A 24,342-nucleotide genomic window follows, 5' to 3' on the forward strand; every position below is an offset into this window, starting at 1 on the left:
AGAGCCAGGGAGTCCATTCCTGAGCATGCCCCACCACTGACCAGGAAGATGGCAGCTGCCAGTGCCAGCCCTCCGCTCAAGGCTTACTCTGCGTTAACCCCTCCGGATAGTGAAGGTATGGTCTCCGCGATGGAGGCGGAATAAGCGGGCCTTCAGGCCAAATTGGAACCTGAGGAGGAACCTGCATCGGACTACCCGGGCTACTTGGATCCACTACAGTTTGCCTACTGCCACAACAGGTCCACAGCGGACACCATTTCCCTGGCCCTGCACTCAACCCTGGAATACCTAGATAACAAGGACACCTATGTCAGACTCCTATTTATTGACTACAGCTCAGCCTTCAACACTATTATTCCCACAAAACTCATCTCCAAACTCCGTGGCCTGGGCCTCGGCGCCTCCCTCTGCGACTGGATTCTGAACTTCCACTGATTAGAGACCACAATCAGTAAGGATAGGCAACAACACCTTCTCCATGATAATTCTCAACACTGGTGCCCCACAAGGCTGTGTTCGCAGCCCCCTACTATACTCCTTATACACCTATGACTGTGCGGCCAAATTCCCCTCCAATTCGATTTTCAAGTTTGCTGACGACACCACCGCAGTGGGTCGGATCTCAAATAATGACGAGACAGAGTACAGGAATGAAATAGAGAATCTGGTGAACAGGTGTGGCAACAATAATCTCTCCCTCAATGTCAGCAAAACAAAGGAGATTGTCATCGACTTCAGGAAGCGTAAAGAAGAACATGCTCCTCCCTACATCAATGGGGACGAAGTAGAAAGGGTCGAGAGCTTCAAGTTTTTAGGTGTCCAGATCACCGACAACCTGCCCTGGTCCCCCCATGCTGACACTATAGTCAAGAAAGTCCATCAATGCCTCTTCTTTCTCAGAAGACTGAGGAAATTTGGCATGTCAGCTATGACTCTCAGCAACTTTTACAGATGCACCATAGAAAGCATTCTTTCTGGTTGTATCACAGCTTGGTATGGCTCCGGCTCTGCCCAAGACTGCCAGAAACTACAAAAGGTCATGAATGTAACCCAAACCATCACGCAAACCAGCCCCCCATCCATTGACTCTGTCTCCACTTCCCTCTGCCTCGGCAAAGTAGCCAGCATAATTAAGGACCCCACGCACCCTGGGCATTCTCTCTTCCACCTTCTTCCTTCGGAAAAAAGATACAAAAGTCTGAGGTCACGTACCAACCAACTCAAGAACAGCTTCTTCCCGACTGCTGTCAGACTTTTGAATGGACTTACCTCGCATTAATTTGATCTTTCTTTACACCATCGCTATGACTGTAACACTACATTCTGCACTCTCTCGTTTCCTTCTCTATGAATGGTATGTTTTGTCTGTATAGCGCACAGGAAACAATACTTTTCACTGTATATTAATACATGTGACAATAAATCAAATCAAATCATCGGTAACCCTGCATCGCTCCCTCCAGAAACGAAGGTCCCCTGTTCAGTTTACGCCATTGATAGATCTCCCTGTGGGCTTCATGGAGTACGAGCTTCCTTATTGAGCAAGCAGAGGGTTGCCCAATGAAAAGTGATAAGAAGGGGTTTTTAAACCTGCTGTTCAAACTGGACCGGCGTTGTCGGTCCCAAGGTGTAGACTGTCTAGCTGTATGCCACTTGTGCGGCCCTTCTCTTTGGTACACAGTAAAGAGCGTTTAATGACACGGAACTGGAGTTCAGCTCAATTGCTACACTACTAATAAAAGCATATTGAATCCTTGGCTTTATTAACAGAAATAGAGTAAAAAATGCAAAATTCCTTGCTAAAATTTTATAAGACATGCTGGTTAGGCCTCAACTGAAGTACTACGTTCAATTCGGGGCATTCCATTTTGGGAAGGGTAGCAAGAGTTAAAGAGGGTGTCGAAGAGATTTATTAGGACGGTACAAGAACATCAGTTATGTGCAGTCACTGGAGAAACTGGGGTGGTTGTTCTCGACCAGAGGAGATTTGATAGAGATGCTCAAAATCATGGATGTTTTTATAGAGTACGTCAGGAGAAACTGCTTCTCGTGCTGGTAGGATCACTAATGAGAGAGCACAGATACAAGATGATTAGCAAAAGAACTAGAGTCACTTTTTAAAACTAGTTATGATGATCTGGTATGCACGTTGCCTAATAGGGTGGTGGGAGCAGATTCAATCATAACAGTTAAAAGAGAAATAGATAAATAGTTGAAAGGGAACAAATTCACAGAATTACTGGGGAAAGAGCAGGAGTGGAACTAACTGAAATGTTCTATTTCTGACTGTGCTCCAATTTATTTCTTTTTAACCTTAAAGAGTAAACTATCTCTATTTTATCAGAATTGATATGTTCAGAGATTGGGGGAGGGAAAAGAATTGTCAAATATCTTCTTGGCTTCTGTTCTCTGAATTCTGCCTTGCTTACACACTCTGCCATTTCCAAACACAGTATTTATACGGCATGCCCAGTTGAGTTTCTGGTCAATGATAATCCCCAGAATTCTGATATTGAATGTTAAGGTGATTATCAGCCCTTTGGTGTCGAGAATTCCAAAGATTCACAAAGATAAGTGAAGAAATCCCCCCCCCCCTCAGTCCTAAATGTCCCTAAATGTCTAAATCCCCTTATGTCAATGTTCTCTAGTTCTACGCTCCAGCCAGGGGGAACAAAGTATTCTACCCTATTAAACCATCGAAGAAATGTATACACTCCAATGAGGTGAACTGAGACATTACTTATTCACTTTTAAATTCCAACTTCTTTGCAGCACCGTGGTTAGCACTGCTGCCTCTCAGTGCCAGGGACCCGAGTCCAATTCGACCTCGGATCACTGTCTGTGCGGAGTCTGCACGTTCTCCCCATGTCTGCGTGGGTTTCCTCCCACAGTCTAAAGGTGTGCAGGTTAGGTGGATTGGCCATGCTAAATTGCCCCTTAGTGTTAGGGGATTAGCAGAGTAAATATGTAGGGTTACGGGAATAGGGCCTGGGTGGGATTGCGGTCGGTGCAGACTAGATGGGCCGAACGGCCTCCTTCTGCACTGTAGGGATTTTATAATTCTAGGATAAAGGCTAATGTTCTATTAGCATTTCTGATTGCTTTTGGAACCGATGCACCAGCCTTTAGTGATTTTTGTACTTAAATCTTTTTGCTTATTCACAACTCAGTGTCTTAAGCATTATGAAAAATAAAGTAAACATTTTATACTTGAAAAAAAATAATCCTAATGCTATCAGTGGCCAGATTTGTTAACATTTACTTTGCTGTACTTCTACCTTCGAGGGCAAAATTGCAACTTATTCAGAGAAATCTATTGAAATCTAACATTGTATTGGTTTCAAATAATACATGATTATATGAAATATATAAATTGTAGAAGATTTAGAAAAATATTACCTGGGCCAGGGGAGAAAAAAACCAGAGGGCATGGGTTAAGGGTGAAAGGAGAAAAATTTAAAGGGAATATTAGGGGGGCTTCTTCACGCAGAGAATGGTGGGAGTGTGGAATGAGCTACCGGATAAAGTGGTAAATGCTTGGATGGGTTCATGGATGAGAGGGGTGTGGAGGGATATGTTCCAAGTGCAGGTCAGTGGGACTAGACAAAAAATGGTTCGGCACAGACAAGAAGGGCCAAAAGGCCTGTTTCTGAGCTGTAATTTTCTATGGTTCTATGGATTGGTCAAAATTTCTATAACATTGAAAGGTTGCAGGAATAGGACCTGGATAGGATTGTTGTTGGTGCAGGCTTGATGGGTCAAATGGCTTCTTCTACACTATAGATTCTATGATTCTATTGTTGTATCTTAATACAAAAGAGGTAATATAGTGCTATGTTGCAATGTGGTGTTTTTGGTTAATTTCTGAGCTGCTTATATTTTCTCGTGTTTTTATCTGATTTTTCTTTTAAAACAGTGCACTTTCCCCAATACTGGAGGTCGGGTGATGATGTTCATTGGGGGCCCAGCCACACAAGGACCTGGAATGGTTGTGGGTGATGATCTAAAGACACCTATCAGATCTTGGCATGACATTGAGAAAGACAACATTAAATATATGAAGAAAGCAATGAAGGTAAATATTATGCATCCCTTTTCCTAAGTAGGAACATTGGGACAGGAGTTGACCCTTCAAGTCTGTTCTGCCATCCAGTGAGATCATGGCTCATCTGTGACCTAACTACATATAGCAATGTCCCCTACTTTAATACCTTGGATAACAAAATCTCTTATCTCAGACTCAAAATTAACAAGTTAACTACTGTTTGTAGAATAGCATTCTAAACTTTTCCACCTCTCGAGTAGAAAAGCTGAAGGACTCGAAACGTTTTGAGTTGAGACATTTCTGCTGATCTTCATCCTAAATGATCAACCCCTTAGCCTAAGGCTGAGCCTGTGTTCTTTATTTCACAGCTAGGGGAAACAATCTCAGTATCTAACTTATCAAACCCCTTCAGAATCTTGTATGCTTCAATGAGATCATTCCTCATTCTCCTAAATTCCAAAGAATATGGACTTAAATTACCCAACCCTTCAAATTAGGATGACCTTCCTATCCAAAGAGCCAATTTAATGAACCTTTGCTGTACTCTATCTGATACAAGTATATCCTTCCTAAAATATAGAGCCCAAAATCACAGTATTCAATGTGTAATCTCGACAATGCCCTGCACAGCTGTAGCAAGTGCTCCTTATTTTGACATATTCATCCCTTTGCAACAAAGACGAGCATGCCATTTGCCGCCTTAATTGCTTGCTGTACCTGCACGCTAATTTTGTGTTGGTTGTAAAAGTTCAGAGGCGCTTGGATATACATATATCTACAAGTTTAATGCTGTTTAAAGAACATCCTGTTCTTACAATCACAGTGGATAACCCCTCACTTCCTCCATCCGCCACCATGTTGCCCACTGTCTATATTCTTTGCAATTTTCTTGTGTTCCCCTCGTAACTGACATTCCTACCTAGCTTTGTATTGTCAACAAACTTAGATATGTTACTTTGTTTCTTCATCGAAGTCATTGATATAGATTGTAAATAGCTGACACTCCACTACTGATCCTTGTAGTACTCCACTAGTCACACAAAGCCTGCAAGCTTGAAAATGCCCAGTTTATGTGTGCTCTGTGCTGCTTGTCCATTAACCAATCATCCAACCATGCTAATATATTACCCCCAACTTCATGAGCCCTATCTTGCCTATTGACCTTTCGTGTAATACTTCAAATGCCTTTGAAAATCCAGCTATACCATATCTACTGGTTTTCCTTCTCTATCCTACTGGTTACATCCTCAAAATGTAATCAATTTGGCAAACATACTTTCTCTTGTATGAAAACCATATTAACTTTGCCTTTTTATTCAATCGTGGGATATGGGCATTGCTGAATAGTAAGAAGTCTCACAACACCAGGTTAAAGTCCAACAGGTTTATTTGGCAGCACTAGCTTTCGGAGCCTCAAGCTCCTTTTTCAGGTGAGTGAGGAGTTGTGTTCACAAACAGGGCATATAAAGACACAAACTCAATATGCAAGATAATGGTTGGAATGCGAGTCTTTACAGGTAATCAAGTCTTAAAGGTACAGACAAGGTGAGTGGAGAGAGGGTTAAGCACAGGTTAAAGAGATGTGTATTGTCTCCAGCCAGGACAGTTAGTGAGATTTTGCACATCCAGGCAAGTCGTGGCGGGTTACAGATAGTGTGACATGAACCCAAGATCCCAGTTGAGGCTGTCCTCGTGTGCGGAACATGGCTATCAGTTTCTGCTCAATGATCCTGCATTGTCATATGTCGTGAAGGCCACCTTGGAGAACGCTTACCCGAAGATCAGAGGTTGAATGCCCGTGACTGCTGAAGTGTTCCCAGACTGGAAGGGAACACTCCTGCCTGGTGATTGTTGAGCGGTGTTCATTCATTCGTTGTTGTAGCGTCTGTATGGTTTCCCCAATGTACCATGCCTCGGGACATTCTTTCCTGCAGCGTATCAGGTAGACAACGTTGGCCAAGCCGCAAGAGTATGTACCATGTGCCTGATGGATGGTGTTCTCACGTGAGATGATGGCATCCATGTCGATGATCCGGCACGTCTTGCAGAGGTTGCTGTGGCAGGGCTGTGTGATGTCATGGTCACTGTTCTCCTGAAGGCTGGGTAGTTTGCTGCGGACAATGGTCTGTTTGAGGTTGTGCAGTTGTTTGAAGGCAAGAAGTGGGGATGTGGAGATGGCCTTGATGAGATGATCGTCTTCACCGATGACATGTTGAAGCTCCGGAAAAGATGTCGCAGCTTCTCCGTTCCAGGGAAGTACTGGACGACGAAGGGTACTCTGTCCGCCGTGTCCCGTGTTGTCTTCTGAGGAGGTCGGAGCGGTTTTTCGCTGTGGCACTGTCGATCGATGAGTCGAACGCCATATCCCGTTCTTATGAGGGCATCTTTCAGCGTCTGTAGGCGTCTGTTGCAATCCTCATCTGAGCAGATCCTGTGTATATGGAGGGCTTGTCCGTAGGGGATGGCTTCTTTAACGTGTTTAGGGTGGAAGCTGGAGAAGTGGAGCATCGTGAGGTTATCCGTGGGCTTGCGGTAAAGTGAAGTGCTGAGGTGACTGTCCTTGATGGAGGTGCGTGTGTCCAAGAATGCAACCGATTCCGGAGAGTAGTTCATGGTGAGTCTGATGGTGGCATGGAACTTGTTGATTTCACCATATAGTTGTTTCAATGATTGTTCGCCATGAGTCCAAAGGAAGAAAATGTCATTGATGTATCTAGTGTATAGCATCAGTTGAAGGTCCTGTGCTGTGAAGAGGTCTTAGAACATAGAAAGAAATACAGCACAAACAGGCCCTTCGGCCCACAAGTTGCGCCGGTCATGTCCCTACCTACCTGGGCTTATATATAGGCTTACCTATAACCCTCAATCCTATTAAGTCCCATGTACTCATCCAGAGTCTCTTAAAAGACCCTATCGAGTTTGCCTCCACCACCACTGACGGCAGCCGATTCCACTCACCCACCACCCTCTGAGTGAAAAACTTATCCTTGACACCTCCTCTGTACCTACTCCCCAGCGCCTTAAACCTGTGTCCTCTCGTAGCAGCCATTTCAGCCCTGGGAAAAAGCCTCCGAGAATCCACACGATCTATACCTCTCAACATCTTGTACACCTCTATCAGGTCACCTCTCATCCTTCGTCTCTCCAAGGAGAAAAGACCGAGCTCCCTCGACCTATCCTCATAAGGCATGCCAACCAATCCAGGCAACATCCTTGTAAATCTTCTCTGCACCCTTTCAATCATTTCTACATGAGGCGACCAGAACTGAGCACAGTACTCCAAGTGGGGCCTGACGAGGGTCCTATAAAGCTGCATCATTATCTCCTGACTCCTAAACTCAATCCCTCGATTGATGAAGGCCAGCACACCATACGCCTTCTTAACTACCTCCTCTACCTGCGAGGCCGATTTTAGAGTCCTATGGACCTGGACCACAAGGTCCTTCTGATCCTCTATACTGCTCAGAGTCTTACCCTTGATATTATACTCCTTCATCCCATTTGACCTGCCAAAATGTACCACTACACATTTATCCGGGTTGAAGTCCATCTGCCGCTTCTCCGCCCCGTCTTGCATCCTATCTATGTCACGCTGCAGCTTCTGACATCCCTCCAAACTACCCACAACACCACCAACCTTCGTGTCGTCGGCAAACTTACCAACCCATCCCTCCACTTCCTCATTCAGGTCATTTATGAAAATGACAAACAGCAAGGGTCCCACAACAGATCCCTGGGGCACTCCACTGGTGACCGACCTCCATTCCGAAAAAGACCCACCTACAACCACTCTCTGCCTTCTGCAGGCAAGCCAGTTCTGAATCCACAAGGCAACAGCCCCTTGGATCCCATGCCCCCTCACTTTTTCTAGAAGCCTTGCATGGGGGACCTTATCGAACGCCTTGCTAAAATCCATATAAACCACATCTACCGCTTTCCCTTCGTCAATGTGTTTAGTCACATTTTCAAAGAACTCCACCAGGCTCGTAAGGCACGATCTGCCTTTGACAAAGCCGTGCTGAGTATTCTTGAGCATACTAAACCTCTCTAAATGCTCATATATCCTGTCCCTCAGGATCTTCTCCATCAGCTTACCAACCACTGAGGTTAGACTCACCGGTCGGTAATTTCCTGGGCTATCCCTATTCCCCTTCTTGAAAATAGGAACCACATCCGCAATCCTCCAATCCTCCGGCACCTCTCCCATCTCCATCGATGAAGCAAAGATCATCGCCAGAGGCTCTGCAATCTTTTCCCTCGCCTCCCACAGTGACCTGGGGTACATCCCATCCGGACCCGGCGACTTATCTATCTTGATGCTATTCAAAATTTCCAACACATCCTCTTTCTTAATGTCCACATACTCAATCTTTCCAGTCTGCCTCAATCCTGTAGTACATCCACCCAGGTCTTTTTCCACCGTGAATACCGAGGTAAAATATTCATTAAGCACCTCTGCTATTTCTTCCAGTTCTGTACAGACTTTCTCACCTTCACCTTTTATAGGTCCTATTCCTTCACATCTCATCCTTTTACTCTTCACATATTTATAGAACGCCTTAGTGTTCTCCTTAATCTTACCTGCCAAGGCCTTCTCGTGACCCCTTCTGGCTCTCCTAATTTCTTTCTGAAGTCCCTTCCTACAAGCCGTATACTCATCTAGATCCCTATCATCGCCTAGCTCTCTGAACCTTTTGTACGCTTTCCTTTTCTTTTTGACTAGGTTCAGCGCAGCTTTTGTGCACCACGGTTCCCGTAACCTACCAACACCTCCCTGTCTCATCGGAACGTTGTCATGCAGAACTCCAGACAAACATTCCTTGAAAATCTGCCACCTTACTTCGGTACTTTTCCTCGAGAATGCCTCCTTCCAATTTACGCCTCTAATCTCCTGCCCGATGGCTTCATATTTCCCCTTACTCCAGATAAACACTTTCCTAGCTTGCCTGATCCTATCTCTTTCCAATGCTAGCGTAAAGGAGATAGAGTTATGATCACTATCCCCAAGATGCTCCCCCACTGAGAGATCCGATACCTGTCCAGGCTCATTAGCCAGTACCAGATCGAGTACAGCCTCTCCTCTTGTAGGCTTATCCACATGCTGTGTCAGGAAACCCTCCTGAACACACCTAACAAACTCCTCCCCATCCAAACCCCTTACCCTAGGGATATTCCAATCAATGTTTGGGAAATTAAAGTCTCCCATCACAATAACCCTGTTATTACTACATCTCTCCAAGATCTGTTTCCCTATTTGCTCCTCAACATCCCTGTTACTATTGGGTGGCCTGTAGAAAACATCCAGCAAAGTTATCGACCCCTTCCCGCTCCGAACTTCCACCCACAGAGACTCCATAGACAATCCCTCCACGGCTTCCACCTTCTCTACAGCTGTGACACTATCCCTGATCAGCATGCCACCCCCCCCCCCCCCTTCTTTTGCCTCCCTCTCTGTCCTTTCTGAAACATCTGAAACCCGGCACCTGAAGTATCCAGTCCTGTCCCTGTCCCCAAGTCTCCGTAATGGCCACCACATCACACTTCCAAGCATCGATCCACACTCTAAGCTCATCCATTTTATTCACTACACTCCTGGCGTTAAGATAGACACATCTCAAACCTTTGGTCTCCCCTTCTCCATCACCCGTCTATTCTCCCTCTTACACTGTCTACAATCCTTCTCTATTTGCGGGCTAGCCTCCTCACTCTCAGTCACCTCATCACAATTCCCTCCCCCCAACCTTTCTAGTTTAAAGTCTCCCCAGTAGCCTTAGCCAACCTTCCTGCCAGGATATTGGTCCCCCTGGGATTCAAGTGCCACCCGTCTTTTTTGTACAGGTCACACCTGCCCCTAAAGAGGTCCCAATGATCCAGGAACCTGAATCCCTGCCCCCTGCTCCAGTCCCTCAGCCACGCATTCATCCTCCACCCCACTCCATTCCTGCTCTTACTTTCCCGTGGCACAGGCAGCAATCCTGAGATTACTACCTTTGCGTTCCTCCTTCCCAACTGTCTACCTAACTCCCTATATTCTCTTTTCGTGACCCCTTCCCTCTTCCTACCTATGTCCGCGGTACCAATATGTACCACGACCTCTTGCTCCTCTCCTTCCCACCTCAGGATATCTGGGACGTGATCAGAGACTTGTTCGAACCTGTGCATATTGAGGTGCGAGTTGGCATATTGAGGTAAGGACCAAATTCGCATCCCCACACCCCCACTTCTTGCCTTCAAACAACCGCACAACCTCAAACAGACCATTGTCCGCAGCAAACTACCCAGCCTTCAGGAGAACAGTGACCACGACACCACACAACCCTGCCACAGCAACCTCTGCAAGACGTGCCGGATCATCGACACGGATGCCATCATCTCACGTGAGAACACCATCCACCAGGTACACAGTACATACTCTTGCGACTCGGCCAACGTTGTCTACCTGATACACTGCAGGAATGGATGTCCTGAGGCATGGTACATTGGGGAGACCATGCGGACGCTACGACAACGGATGAATGAACACCGCTCAACAATCACCAGGCAGGAGTGTTCTCTTCCTGTTGGGGAGCACTTCAGCAGTCACGGGCATTCAGGCTCTGATTTTCGGGTTAGCATTCTCCAAGGCGGCCTTCACAACACTCGACAACGCAGAATCATTGAGCAGAAACTGATAGCCAAGTTCCACACACGAGGACGGCCTCAACTGGGATCTTGGGTTCATGTCACACTATCTGTAAACCCCACGACTTGCCTGGATGTGCAAAATCTCACTAACTGTCCTGGCTGGAGACAATACACATCTCTTTAACCTGTGCTTAACCCTCTCTCCACACACCTTGTCTGTACCTTTAAGACTTGATTACCTGTAAAGACTCGCATTCCGACCATTATCTTGTAAATTGAGTTTGTGTCTTTATATGCCCTGTTTGTGAACACAAGTCCTCACTCACCTGAAAAAGGAGCTTGAGGCTCCGAAAGCTAGTGCTGCCAAATAAACCTGTTGGACTTTAACCTGGTGTTGTGAGACTTCTTACTATGCTTACCCCAGTCCAACGCCAGCATCTCCACATCATTGCTGAATAGACCAGCATTTAATGCCAATCCGTAATTGCCCTTGAGAAGGTTGTAGTGAGCTGCCTCTTGAATCACTGCAGTCCAGGATCACACTATGGTTTTCTAAGTGCAGTATTAAGACTTCTTTCAACTGAAAATGCTGGAAAATCTCAGTCGGTCTGACAGCATCTGTGGAGCGAGAATAGATCCAATGTTTCGAGTCAGGGTGACCTTTTCTCAGAGCTGTGACGAAGGTCATCCTGACTCGAAACATTGGCTCTATTCTCTGTCCACAAATGCTATCAGACCTGCTGAGATTTTCCAACGTTTTCTGTTTATGTTTCAGATTCCAGCATCTGCAGTGTTTTGCTTTTATATTAAGACTTCCTTAATATACTGCAGCATTGTCCAGAGAACTGGTGTCAGGCTAACTGGCCTCTCGTTCCCAGTTTTCTCTCTTCCTCTTCCCTTGAATAGTGGAATTGCATTTGCTAATTTCCAATCTGGGGAATAAAGACTTGGAAAATGATAAACATCAATCCACTATCTCTGCAGCCATCCCTTTTAGAATCCTAGGATGTGGATCATGTGGATGTGGATGTTGGGGACTTGTTGGATTTTTAGTGCCTTACGTTTAGCGAATACTTTTTCTCTGCTTATGCTAATTACTTTAAGTTTCTCACTCTCTTCGTCCAATGGTTACCCTCTATTACTGATATAGAATTTGTGTCTTCTACTGTGAAGATTGACACAATATTTGCTCAATATCTCTGCCATTTCCATAATTTCTCCTGCTCTGCCTCTAAGGAATCAACATTCACCTTAGCTGGTATCTTCCTATACTTGCAAAAACTCTTGCATTTATTTTTGTATTCCTGGCTAGTTTACCCTCCTATATTTTCCCTTTTTATCAACTTTTTGGTGGGCCTCTGCTGGTTTCTAAAACACACCCAATCTCAGACTTATTGCAATTGATTGCAATATTAGCCTCTTATTTAAATGCAATACTATGCTTTTGTTTTTCAGTGGAATGTATTTTTTTGAACATTTTTAATTGTTTCTTTAACTGTTTGCCATTGTGTATTCATGGTCAGACCTTTTAGTGTTTGCATCCAATCAACCCAGCTCTGCCCCCTCCTATATAATTATTTTTATTTAAGTTTAACCTCCTTGTTTAGGCCTGGAGTATATTGCTTTCCAACTCGATATGAAATTCAGTTATATTATGATCACTCTTTCCCAGAGAGTCTTTTACAACGAGATTACTAATTAACCCTAGCTCATCACACAATACTAGATTTGGAATAGATTTTTCCCTAGTTGGTTCCACAACCAATTGCTCCAGGAAGCTGTCACAAAACCATTCTACAAGCTCATCTTCCAGTCAACTTTGCCAATTTGAGTGGTCCAGTTCACAATTATTTTGTAATTGTCTTTGTTATAAGTTTCAATTATTTGCTTAAATCCAACAGTGTAACTACCATTAGGAGGTCAATAAACTACCAATATTTTACTGACTCTTGTTATTCCTAATCTCCATCTATACTAATTCTGCTTCTTAATCTTCTAAGCTTTAGAATCATAGAATGGTTACGGCACAGAAGGAGGTAATTCACCCTGTCACATCTGTGTTGGCACTCTGCAAGGGCAACTCGGATAGTCCCAATGCCTGGCCCTTTCCCTGCAAAATGTTTTTTTTTGGAAGCAAAGTTGAACCTCCACCACACACTAATGTAATCCCAACCAATTTTTATTTTATATTGTAAATATTATGACACAAGGTAAGTCTGAAGTACATATTTTTCAAATGAATATGTTTTATAAATAGTTCATTAATATAGTAACTGTTGACAATAGATTTGGTAGAATTGTTTTAATAGAAAATGATACGAGTTGAGAATTTATTTTTTTGCAGCATGCTTATTGTGTGCAGGAGTCTTTGAGTTGGTTTACTATTTCAGCATTGTATCCTTTATTCTTACTGTAGCACTATGAAGCCTTGTCAAATCGAGCAGCAGCAAATGGCCATGTAATAGATATCTATGCCTGTGCATTGGATCAGACTGGTCTGAATGAAATGAAATGCTGCCCAAATCATACTGGGTGAGTACAAGCTATTTGAGGTATTCAAATCAAGTTACTAATCCTACAGAGCCAAAGTCAAATCATAATCACCTAAATGTGAAAACGATACAGATGCAAGTACTGTGAATAAATTCTGTTATTTTTGTCTTGAATATGTTTGGACTTGGTTAGTCCATGTAAATTTTATCCATTACAATTCATCAAGCAAAATCTATCTTCTCTCAAGTCGCTATTCTATTTTTCCTTTTTGACATTGTGTATGAAAACGGAAAAGAAATTAGTTAAGATTCTTAGGAAAAGGATTAAATTCCTGTAAAGACATTTTTCCTCTCATTGTCATAAGTTTAAATGAACTCTTCTAGCACAATCCAGTGAAATCTCTGTTTCTAGAGTTTTACAAAGGTTTAATGCTTTAGTAGTGCATGATGCTGTATGCTGATGATGCAGCACTAGTATTCTATACTGAGGAACACCTACAGCAACAAATGAATAGATCCCTCACTTTGTAAAGAATTTGATTTGGCCATCAGCATCAGAAAGACAAATGTCATTGTCCAGGATGTTGCCATATCACGATAATCAGATACAAGCACGTCTGCAAGTAAGATATGGTGGCAGACATTGGAATAGGCAACTGGGACACAGTCACTAATTGTTGTGGCCTCTGGAGACTGACTGTTTGGAAGAGTCGAGGAGAAATGGAAAGCCCAACTGACAAGAGGCCCAGAGAAAATAGAGGCCAGCAAATCCTGCATCTTTTTGGGCCACTGTCATCCTCCGCAGCACATGGCAGAGACCGCCATGCCAAAGTGAGATTCCTTAACTACCAAGAAACAAACCATCATCTCATGAGATGGAAAGTTGCCAATCAGTGCACCTGATTGTTCTGTTATATATTAGGTTGATGTGGAGATGCCGGCGTTGGACTGGGGTAAACACAGTAAGAGTTTTAACAACACCAGGTTAAAGTCCAACAGGTTTATTTGGTAGCAAATGCCATTAGCTTTCGGAGCGCTACTCCTTCGTCAGATGGAGTGGAAATCTGCTCTCAAACAGGGCACAGAGACACAAAATCAAGTTACAGAATACTGATTGGAATGCGAATCTCTACAGCCAACCAGGTCTTAAAGATACAGACAATGTGAGTGGAGGGAGCATTAAGCACAGGTTAGAGAGATGTGTATTGTCTCCAGACAGGACAGCCAGTGAGATTCTGCAAGTCCAGGAGGCAAGCTGTGGGGTTACTGATAGTGTGACATAGAGATTATGGTGACATAGAGACATAGTGATATAGACATACTGATAGTGTGACTGTAGAGATTCACATTCTAATCAGTATTCTGTAACTTGATTTTGTGTCTCTGTGCCCTGTTTGAGAGCAGATTTCCACTCCATCTGACGAAGGAGCAGCGCTCCGAAAGCTAATGGCGTTTGCTACCAAATAAACCTGCTGGACTTTAACCTGGTGTTGTTAAAACTCTTATGATATATTAGGTTTGCAGCTGTTCTCAGTTTTATGACTTCACTGAGTGTAGAGCATATCTGATGCAATCTCACGGTTTTCAGACTTTATGTAAAGGTTCTGTTACAAGTTAATGTTGCTACTGGGCAGGCAGATTCCAGAGTGGAACCCGGGCTCAAAAGATTGTAACTGGTATTTTCTCAGGAAATGTGGAGAGTCATAGGACTGCTAATTAGTTTTAGCAAGAAAAAAAAAATTTTTAAAACATGAAATGTTTGATTATGATATAATTACTCCTTTACTTCTCCCTCACTTCGCAAATGTATACAAGATAGTGTGAAACCTACTCTGAAACCCAATGACCACTCAACCAATCTTTCATGGATTTCTTCCCAAATTCCCCCATGTGATTGTCATGAGTGTTTACAAACTCCACTCCCAGAAAGAAACGCTTTAAAATCTTCCTTCAAACTATGCTTTCCATCAGCTGTTTGCATTAAAAATCCACTTCAGCTTTCCAACTATCCTTTTAAACAAAGCTTCCACTCCACTTTTTAACATGAAATCCAGCACCAGGTTTTCCACCCCCTTTCAGGTTTCCTTTGTCCTAAATGCTTTTACATACACCCAAATACTCTGCCTCCAACAAAATACCATTGCTTCAAACACTGGAAAAAAGGACACCAAACCTCATGTTTGCTTCATGTATGTGGCTTGTCTGAAACTAACAATCCCCAGATGCAAACACCTTTTTCTAGCATGAATCTAACTAGAGTTTTACTCGTCCTTGCACAGAAACACGAAATTAAACCCACTTTACCTTATTTCTAATATTTAACAATGCAGATATAAATCATGTACAACTACCTTATTTTCTTGACACGATGTTCTTTTAAAGATTTATATTTTATGACATGTTTATGTCTAAATAAATATGAATATTTCTTTCTGTCTCAATGTAAATTGTATAGGTTAATGTGCATCTTTTAAGACTTTTTATAGGATCTTTTAAATTTGAACATTGGATTATTATTGAGCTTATAACCTGTAATTGGCTGTTGCCATACCATCATTATTGAGCATTAATTTCAAATGAAGTATTGCAATTTGTTCTTTGAAGTGCTGGATCATTTTTTATTTGAATGGTAAATATGCATCCTTCTAACTTTTGAATTTTGATTGGAAAAGGAAAATATCTCAATTGTTTTTTAGAGGTCAAGTTTGCTCATATCCAGTGATATTTTTGATTTCACCATTTCAAAGTTTACTTCGGATTACTTTTTTCTCCTCTTTTATCAGTCACAGAAGTGCCTAGCCTCTTTGTGTTTCCCTCATTGTGGTTTGTGCATCCATTAGGACTTTATATTTCTCCATATGCAGCACTAATCTTAAAACATTTTCTGTCTTGCATGTTACTGTGCTAGAATTTGTTTCAACTTGTTTGAATATTTAATGCTTTGTAGAAAATAAAGCCATGTTGTATAAATGGGGAATAAAAAATGGCAGAGATTATAAATTGCAGATTTTACCCATTGGGGGACTATTTGTTGACTTGAGGTGTTGAATATTTAGAATGCATGAAATAGATTTGTTTTGCAGCGGAGTTATTCTGATCAAGATATCAGGTTTTTCAGTGTGAAAAGTTAATCAGCTATACGTTCCTGGCATCCGCCATGTTTAAAGTATGGTGAATGGGGAGGAATTTTGCATTTTAAAGGGATTGATTACATTCTAGAAAGTTGGAAAACCCGGAGTGCCAATAGAGAATAAAATCAGTTTGGACCGGTATTCTTCTTTCCCACCTTTTAACTATTGTTTCGTTCTTAAATTGGACGGCTTGGTGGCACAGTGGGGGTGGCATGCTGGCACAGTGGTCAGCACTGCTACCTCGCTGTGCCAGGGACCCAGGTTCAGTTCCCGGATTGGGTCGCTGTCTGTGTGGAGTTTGCACATTCTCCCTGTGTCTGCTTGGGTTTCCACCAGGTGCTCCGGTTTCCTTCCACAGTCAAGGGATGTGCTGGTTGGGTGGATTGGCCATGCTAAATTGCCCTTTAGTGCTAGGGGGATTAGCTAGGGTAAATGTATGGGGTTATGGGGATAAGGCCTGGGTGGGATTGTGGTCAGTGCAGACTTGATGGGCCGAATGGCCTCCTTCCACACTGTAGGATTCTATGATTAAAATTCATAAATTTATGTGGATGTCCTCATTTGTTCAGATTTGTTTAAAATGTTCTTTTAAATTTCATTGCTTTCCTTACCAGCCAGTTCTACTGTAAACCTCTGTGATCATTCACTAATTCAGCAAATAACTATTATGGATACAGCTTCCTGATTATCCCAAAAGATAGTTTCAAGCAATGGAAGAACAAATCATTCTCCATCTAATTTCTTTGCTTCTTTCCACTATAATAACTCCCACCTATCACGTATGCTCCCTTAACATGCTAAAGCTTGAATGTCCCAACATGTCTTCTTCATCAGACTTGAACATTGATGCTGCGGGTGTGGGATTTGAACTCTGACCTTCCGGTTGACAGTCTGCTCGTGTTGTAGTTAGCAATCAAATTTCACCTGATCCTACGTTTTTTATTTTTAAAATCTATTTATTTTTCATGTCATCTTGCATCACACTTGAGGGAAATGCTGGTGTGTATCGTAACTTTTTTGCTTATCATTTCTTCAGGGGTTACATGGTGATGGGAGACTCCTTCAACACATCTTTATTTAAGCAAACCTTTCAGCGAGTGTTTACAAAGGATATTCAGGGACAATTTAAAATGGCATTTGGTGGTACACTAGAAATTAAGGTAATAGCAGCAGTTTCTTGCCATAATCTGTTTTATTATTACAAACTGTGATTGGAAGCTGCCTTCCTGAATACAAAAGATTTCCAGAAATCGCATTAAAAAAATATGAGATCCACTTAAATGTTCCTATCGGAATGCAAAATGAACTCTTTTAGTTCATTAGTTTAGTTGAAACACAATATGACATTAGCAAGAAATATTACGTTTGGATAAGAATTTCTACAGAAAGTAAATTGCTAGGAATGTTGCAACAAAATGGAACTGGATTTTGACCTACAGTTTCTTTTAAAGTAATATAATTGTATCCTTCAATTATGATGTGTGTAAATCAGAAAGAACACATTTGTATATTCTATGAATATCCTTCAGTTCTAAGTTCTTGTAACAGGAATTATTTTTGTTTTTGCATCATTCACCAACAAGGAGGGAGTGTCTTTTTTAGTTCAGAATGTTGCAGATTAGACTGTAAACTCCTGCCTTTCAAATGGTCATTCCCATCTTCGATTTGATGAAGCCAGGAACAAGTATTAACATCCAAATAGCTTTGAGAATTTAAAATGTCCTGAAAAAGAAATCTAGCAGGAAGTAGCTGACACCCATTTTCCTAGTTTGTTCTTTTCCTGTGGCAGCTAGCTTATTTATAATTGAGTAAGTAGGAATATTTTCACTGTATTCCCATGACGATTGACTCTACTTTTTTGAGTAAGAGTCATGGCTAACTTTTGAATCAAAAGTCTGAGCCCAAAACATATAATATTGCTCACTTACAATAATTGCCATACCTTCCTCAATTCTGCATGCAATTGTGTACATCTAAGCAGAAATAAAACTTGATCTTCTCATTTTGAAATTGGATTTGGACAGTTTAGTTTTAATGTTTCAATATTTCGCAGTGAGAATAATTGGATTCCTTTATATTCTTAACATTCATAGACATAGAACTAAATTATTTCTAAATAAAAAGCATTAAAGGTGTAAATTTTTTAAAATTTTTTTTCTAAAGACATCAAGGGAAATAAAGATTTCTGGAGCCATTGGACCCTGTATATCACTCTGTGCGAAAGGACCTTGTGTATCCGAAAATGTGAGTGGAATTATGTTTCTATCAATTCTTAATTAAGGATGATGTAAACAGAAGAGTAGGATCAATCGTGCAGCTCTGCTTGTGCTGGAAAGATTTCAGCAAGGCATCATCTGTAGTTAGATGGGCAGTTTGCCAGACAGGAGGGCAGTGGGCTGTGAAGGGAGTTGGCACAAGCAGTTTTGGATGGGTGGGATGAACTGCACTGGGCTGTTGGGAGGCGGGGGGAGGGGTTTGTCAGTGCCAGCGGAGGTGGGAGGGCTGCAGTGGAGGGAATGGTGTCAGAGTGGGAAGGAGGGGTGCAGGGTTTGGATGAGTCCTCTCTGGAGGTGCGCGATGAGGAAACCCTTTCCAGAGGTTGAGCAGTGTCGGGGTGGGGGGGGGGGGCGTTGAGCAGTGTCGGGGGTGGGGGGGGTTGAGCAGTGTCGGGGGTGGGGGGGGTTGAGCAGTGTCGGGGGGGGGGGGGTTGAGCAGTGTCGGGGGGGGGGGTTGAGCAGTGTCAGGAGGGGGGGTTGAGCAGTGTCGGGGGGGGTTGAGCAGTGTCGGGGGGGGGGTTGAGCAGTGTCGGGGGGGGGGTTTGAGCAGTGTCGGGGGGGGTTGAGCAGTGGTGGGGTGGGGGGGGCTGAGCAGTGTTGGGGGGTGGGGGAGGGGGGGGTTGAGCAGTGTCGGGGAGGAGGGTTGAGCAGTGTCGGGGGGGGGCGGAGGGGGGGGTTTGAGCAGTGGTGGGGGGGGTTGAGCAGTGTCGGGTTGGGGGGGGTTGAGCAGTGTCGGGGGGGGTGAGCAGTGTTGGGGGGGTGGGGGAGGGGGGGTTGAGCAGTGTCGGGGGGGGTTGAGCAGTGTCGGGGGGGGTTGTGCAGTGTCGGGGGGGGGGGGGTTGAGCAGTGTCGGTGGGGGGGGGGGGGTTGTGCAGTGTCGGTGAGGGGGGGGTTGAGCAGTGTCGGTGGGGGGGGGGGGGGTTGTGCAGTGTCGGGGGGGGAGGGGGGGTTGAGCAGTGTCGGGGGGGAGGGGGGGTGAGCAGTGTTGGGGGGGTGGGGGAGGGGGGGGTTGAGCAGTGTCGGGGGGGGTTTGAGCAGTGTCGGGGGGGGGTTGAGCAGTGTCGGGGGGGGGGTTGAGCAGTGTCGGGGGGGGGTTTGAGCAGTGTCGGGGGGGGGGGGGTTTGAGCAGTGTCGGGGGGAGGTTGAACAGTGTCGGGGGGGGTGGTTGAGCAGTGTCGGGGGGGTTGAGCAGTGTCGGGGGGGGGGGTTGAGCAGTGTCGGGGGGGGGGTTTGAGCAGTGTCGGGGGGGGTGTTTGAGCAGTGTCGGGGGGGGGGGGTTTGAGCAGTGTCGGGGGGGTTTGAGCAGTGTCGGGAGGGGGGTTTGAGCAGTGTCGGGGGGGGGGGTGAGCAGTGTCGTGGGGGGGAGGAGGGGGTTTGAGCAGTGGTGGGGGGGGGGTTGAGCAGTGTCGGGGGGAGGGGGGGTTTGAGCAGAGGTGGGGGGGGGTGAGCAGTGTTGGGGGGGTGGGGGAGGGGGGGGTTGAGCAGTGTCGGGGTGGGGGGTTTGAGCAGTGTCGGGGGGGGTTGAGCAGTGTCGGGTGGGGTGGTTGAGCAGTGTCGGGGTGGGGGGTTTGAGCAGTGTCGTGGGGGGCAGGGGGGGTTGAGCAGTGTCGGGGGGGAGGGGGGGTTTGAGCAGTGGTGGGGGGGGTGAGCAGTGTTGGGGGTGGGGGAGGGGGGGGTTGAGCAGTGTCGGGGGGGGGTTGAGCAGTGTCGGGGGGGGTTGAGCAGTGTCGGGGGGGGGGTTGAGCAGTGTCGGGGTGGGGGGTTTGAGCAGTGTCGGGGGGGGTTGAGCAGTGTCGGGGGGGGGGTTGAGCAGTGTCGGGGTGGGGGGTTTGAGCAGTGTCGGGGGGGGGTTGAGCAGTGTCGGGGGGGGGGGGGTTGAGCAGTGTCGGGGGGGGGTTGAGCAGTGTCGGGGTGGGGGGTTTGAGCAGTGTCGGGGTGGGGGGTTTGAGCAGTGTCGGGGGGGGGAGTTTGAGCAGTGTCGTGGGGGGGAGGGGGGGTTTGAGCAGTGGTGGGGGGGGTGAGCAGTGTTGGGGGTGGAGGAGGGGGGGGGGGTTGAGCAGTGTCGGGGGGGGTTGAGCAGTGTCGGGGGGGGGTTGAGCAGTGCAGTGTCAGGCGGGGGGGTTGAGCAGTGTCGGTGGGGGGGGGTTGAGCAGTGTCGGTGGGGGCGGGGGGGGTTGAGCAGTGTCGGGGGGGGGTGTTGAGCAGTGTCGGTGGGGGGGGGGGGTTGAGCAGTGTCGGTGGGGGCGGGGGGGGTTGAGCAGTGTGGGGGGGGTTGGGGGGGTTGAGCAGTGTGGGGGGTTGGGGGGGGTTGAGCAGTGTCGGTGGGGGAGGGGTTGGGGGGGGTTGAGCAGTGTCGTGGGGGGTGGGGGTGGCAGAGTTCAGGGTCAGGTGGGGTGGAGTGGAGTGAGCAGTTTGTCATTTCTACTGAAACTATTCACCTGATTTACCTGGAGCTGCGTTTCCCGAGCAGCCTTCACACCTCGCAAGAATGATTCTAGTAAATCCATATAAAAATCATATTGGGCAAACTTCTCAATCTTGAGTGCTGAATTTTAATATAATGTACAGGTTAACAAATTTGCAGCTAACAGTTTTTGATGACTTTCTTCATAGGAAATTGGAACAGGTGGTACCTGCCAGTGGAAGATCTGTGGTCTGGACCACAATACAACTCTTGGTATATACTTTGAAGTTGTGAATCAGGTATGTGGAAAATAGATGAAATTGTGGAAACCTCCTTCCCATGATTGTTACTCCTCGTCCTCTCAGGCCTCTATTATCAGTCTGAAGAAAGCTCCCTGATCATTTGCTCAACATTGTTACAACCTGGGATTCCCTCTCCACTACACCTCATTCCAATATACAGACCAAAGAGAATTACATTACAGGAACAGGTCCTTTGGCCCTTCAAGCCTGCACCGACCGTGCTGCCTGACCGAACTGAAACCCCCTACCCTTCTGGGGACCATATCCCTCTATTCCCATCTTATTCATGTGTTTGTCGAGATGCACCTTAAAAGTCACTCACTGCCTCCTCCGGCAGCGAGTTCCAGGCACCCACCATCCCCTGTGTAAAACAACACGCCTCGTACATCTCCTTTAAACCTTGCCCCTCGCACCTTAAACCTTTGGCCCCCAGTAATTGACTTCACTTTTGCACTGTTGGTCTTGCTGCAGTAGTCCCTGAAAAAGTTGCATCTTTGTTGAATGAAGCGTAACTGGGTTTTTATTGGCATACTAACTTCATAATTACTGCTAAACATTCCCACTGGCTTAGTATGAAAGGCTAATTTTATACTTGTACAATGTCAAATATCATTTTAATTGAGTCCGCATATTTGTACTCTTGTCTGTGTAACGTGGACAGAGATTTCGACCAGCTGATATATATCAAACACTTGGCCTAGGTGCCCTTATTCATGAGATGAACTAAAGGACAAGACGATTTGCAGTTCAACCCAGTTTTATTAACAAGTTCAATAACTATTAACACACAGTTACTATTCCCAAATTATCTTAATCCTATTTGCCTAAAATTCTAATACTACCCGTGTCAGTGAACTTGACTGAGCTGTGAATCCAATTTTCTGAGCCTCTGCCATCTCAGGGTCCTAGTCTTCGAAGGCGATTCTCGCATGCCCTCTTCCATCGTCTCTGAGTTGCCTCCAAGTCTTGTCTGTTGTCTCATTCGCTGCGGGTCATGCTGGGTCTTTGCTGCTAGTGGCCTCCAGGTGTCTCCTCTTATCTCCATCCTCTGCATCCTCCTGGAAGCTTCCCAGACTTCCAGCCAATGGGGTCACCAGTTGGAGGTCACGGCACGCAATGAGACTGAAATCCCTTTAGGACGCTAGATGCACCCTGGGTGACCGTAGCCAGGAATGCATTTGCCACGTGGGCCAAGTAAGGTTGTGGCAGGAACCTGAGGTGCTAGAGAGTCGAGCTGAAACCAGGGAATACACAAACCATCTGCCAAACATGGTCAGAGTGAAGTCCTTCTGATCTCTGTTCCTGGGGCTTGCCCTGCTTGTTCCTGACCTATATTGTTTTTGACCTTGGCCTGTCTGGGCTCCCAATGATCCTTGATGTAGGATCATTGTTTTTGCTGCAGCTGTTTAATTTAGAGTGTCCAATTGTCCGTTGGGCTTCCGATTCAGGCTGTTAGCCACCTGGCCACAGTACATTTTTATACTTTATGATATTCTATCTTTGATCTGAATTCAGTCATCCTTTATTCCACTATCTGAAAAGTTCAATTTTAAGTGAAGGGTAATCATTGTTTTTAACTTCCAGGTTTATTGCCTGTGAGAATTGTCTACCCTGCTTGCTGACACCACTGCTGCTGGTGCCTGGCAATCTCCTTGAGTTGCTGCCAGATTTAAACTTGTCAAGAAAGGGCAATTCACACCACAGAGATTGCTAGAATATTGTGAGCAGAATCTTCAAAGTCAATAGCCAATGCTTCACTGTTGACTGTAAAATCCAGCCTGTTGTATGCTGGTTCCGAGTTCTGCAATCTCATTATGTTGGGTTACTCTTGTCTACAATTGTAGACTAGCTGTCAGGAGGAGAAGGCTATTGCTCTGATCATGTCGAGAAAGAAAATGTGGAAATAACTATTTATAGAAAATAAATAATTTTAAAAGAGAGAAAATATTAGCTATGTTTCAAGTTCAGTGACTTGAATTTTAAAGAGGTCATGATCTCAGGAGATGTTAATTCTGAACAAGTCAAATCTCAGAGGGAGTACCATTGTTCAATATTCTGAAAATGAGAAGACAAGTACTGATCCCAGCAGAAAGGAGTCCAATAACACTTTTGCGACTTTGAAAATGGTTAGTAAAATGTTTATTAATAAGAAGGAAAGAAAACGTAAGCACAAAAGATTTAAGTTACACAGTTAAAATTAATTTTAAAAAAACAATTCTTCCCCCCCCCCCCCCCCCCACACACAAAAGATTCTCTACTTGGTCAGACCCACAAGTAAACATGTTCTAGGCAGTAATCCCTTATAGATGCTTAAACAAAGAAAATCTAGTATTATTCTAGGCAAACTGCTGTAGCTTTAATAAAGGCTTACCACACAACTTCTCAAACTCGCTTCCACTCTGCTGTGGAAATCCAGGATTTCAGAACAAGACTGCTTTTTACAACCTAAGACTTTCCTGGCTTGATAGAATGGCTGATTCAAACTGCACCTTCTCCCAGCCGAGAGATGTTTCGCAGCAATCTTCCTCACACAGCCAACACCTAATCAACGAAACATCTTTCCTTAAATATCATTTTTCCCTTTCATCCACAATTCCATTGTCCTCCACACTTAAACTTGAACTTAACCTTTCGAAATATAAAACTCTGTTATGTTTTCCTTTAGCCCCCATATTCTGGTCATATAAAATTTCACAAACTTCCCTGTTCGCTTATGAAACCTTTGCAAATTGTGAAAGCTTTTTACTTTCCTTTGAAATTTACCAGCTAAAATCAAACGGGTTCCTATGTATCTCATCGAATCATAGAATCCCTACAGTGCAGAAGGAGGCCATTTTGGCCATCAAGTCCACACCAACCACAATCCCATCCAGGCCCTATCCCCAAAACTTCACTTATTTACCCTGTTAACCCTCTGATACTAAAGGACAATTTATCATGGTCAATCAGCCTAACCCGCACATCTTTGGGACGTGGGAGGAAACCGAAGCACCCGGAGGAACTCACACAGACACGGGGAGAATATGCAAACTCCACACCGACAGTGACCCAAAGCCAGAATTGAGCCC

The 24,342-nt window shown here is 44.9% G+C and overlaps 1 protein-coding gene across 7 annotated transcripts in view; it reads left to right on the plus strand.

Moving 5' to 3' along the window:
- The window catches only part of sec23a (Sec23 homolog A, coat complex II component), a 103,912-nt gene that overhangs the window by 53,574 nt on the left and 25,996 nt on the right, over nt 1-24,342 (plus strand). For all 7 annotated transcript variants that reach the window (XM_078233760.1, XM_078233756.1, XM_078233759.1 and 4 more), the window contains 5 exons: nt 3,917-4,075; nt 13,086-13,201; nt 17,329-17,452; nt 18,456-18,536; nt 21,182-21,271. In XM_078233760.1, coding sequence (XP_078089886.1) covers nt 3,917-4,075; nt 13,086-13,201; nt 17,329-17,452; nt 18,456-18,536; nt 21,182-21,271 — 570 coding nt within the window. The remainder of the gene's footprint in view (nt 1-3,916; nt 4,076-13,085; nt 13,202-17,328; nt 17,453-18,455; nt 18,537-21,181; nt 21,272-24,342) is intronic.

Source organism: Mustelus asterias, chromosome 18, assembly GCF_964213995.1.
Source record: "Mustelus asterias chromosome 18, sMusAst1.hap1.1, whole genome shotgun sequence".
NCBI lineage: Eukaryota > Metazoa > Chordata > Chondrichthyes > Carcharhiniformes > Triakidae > Mustelus > Mustelus asterias.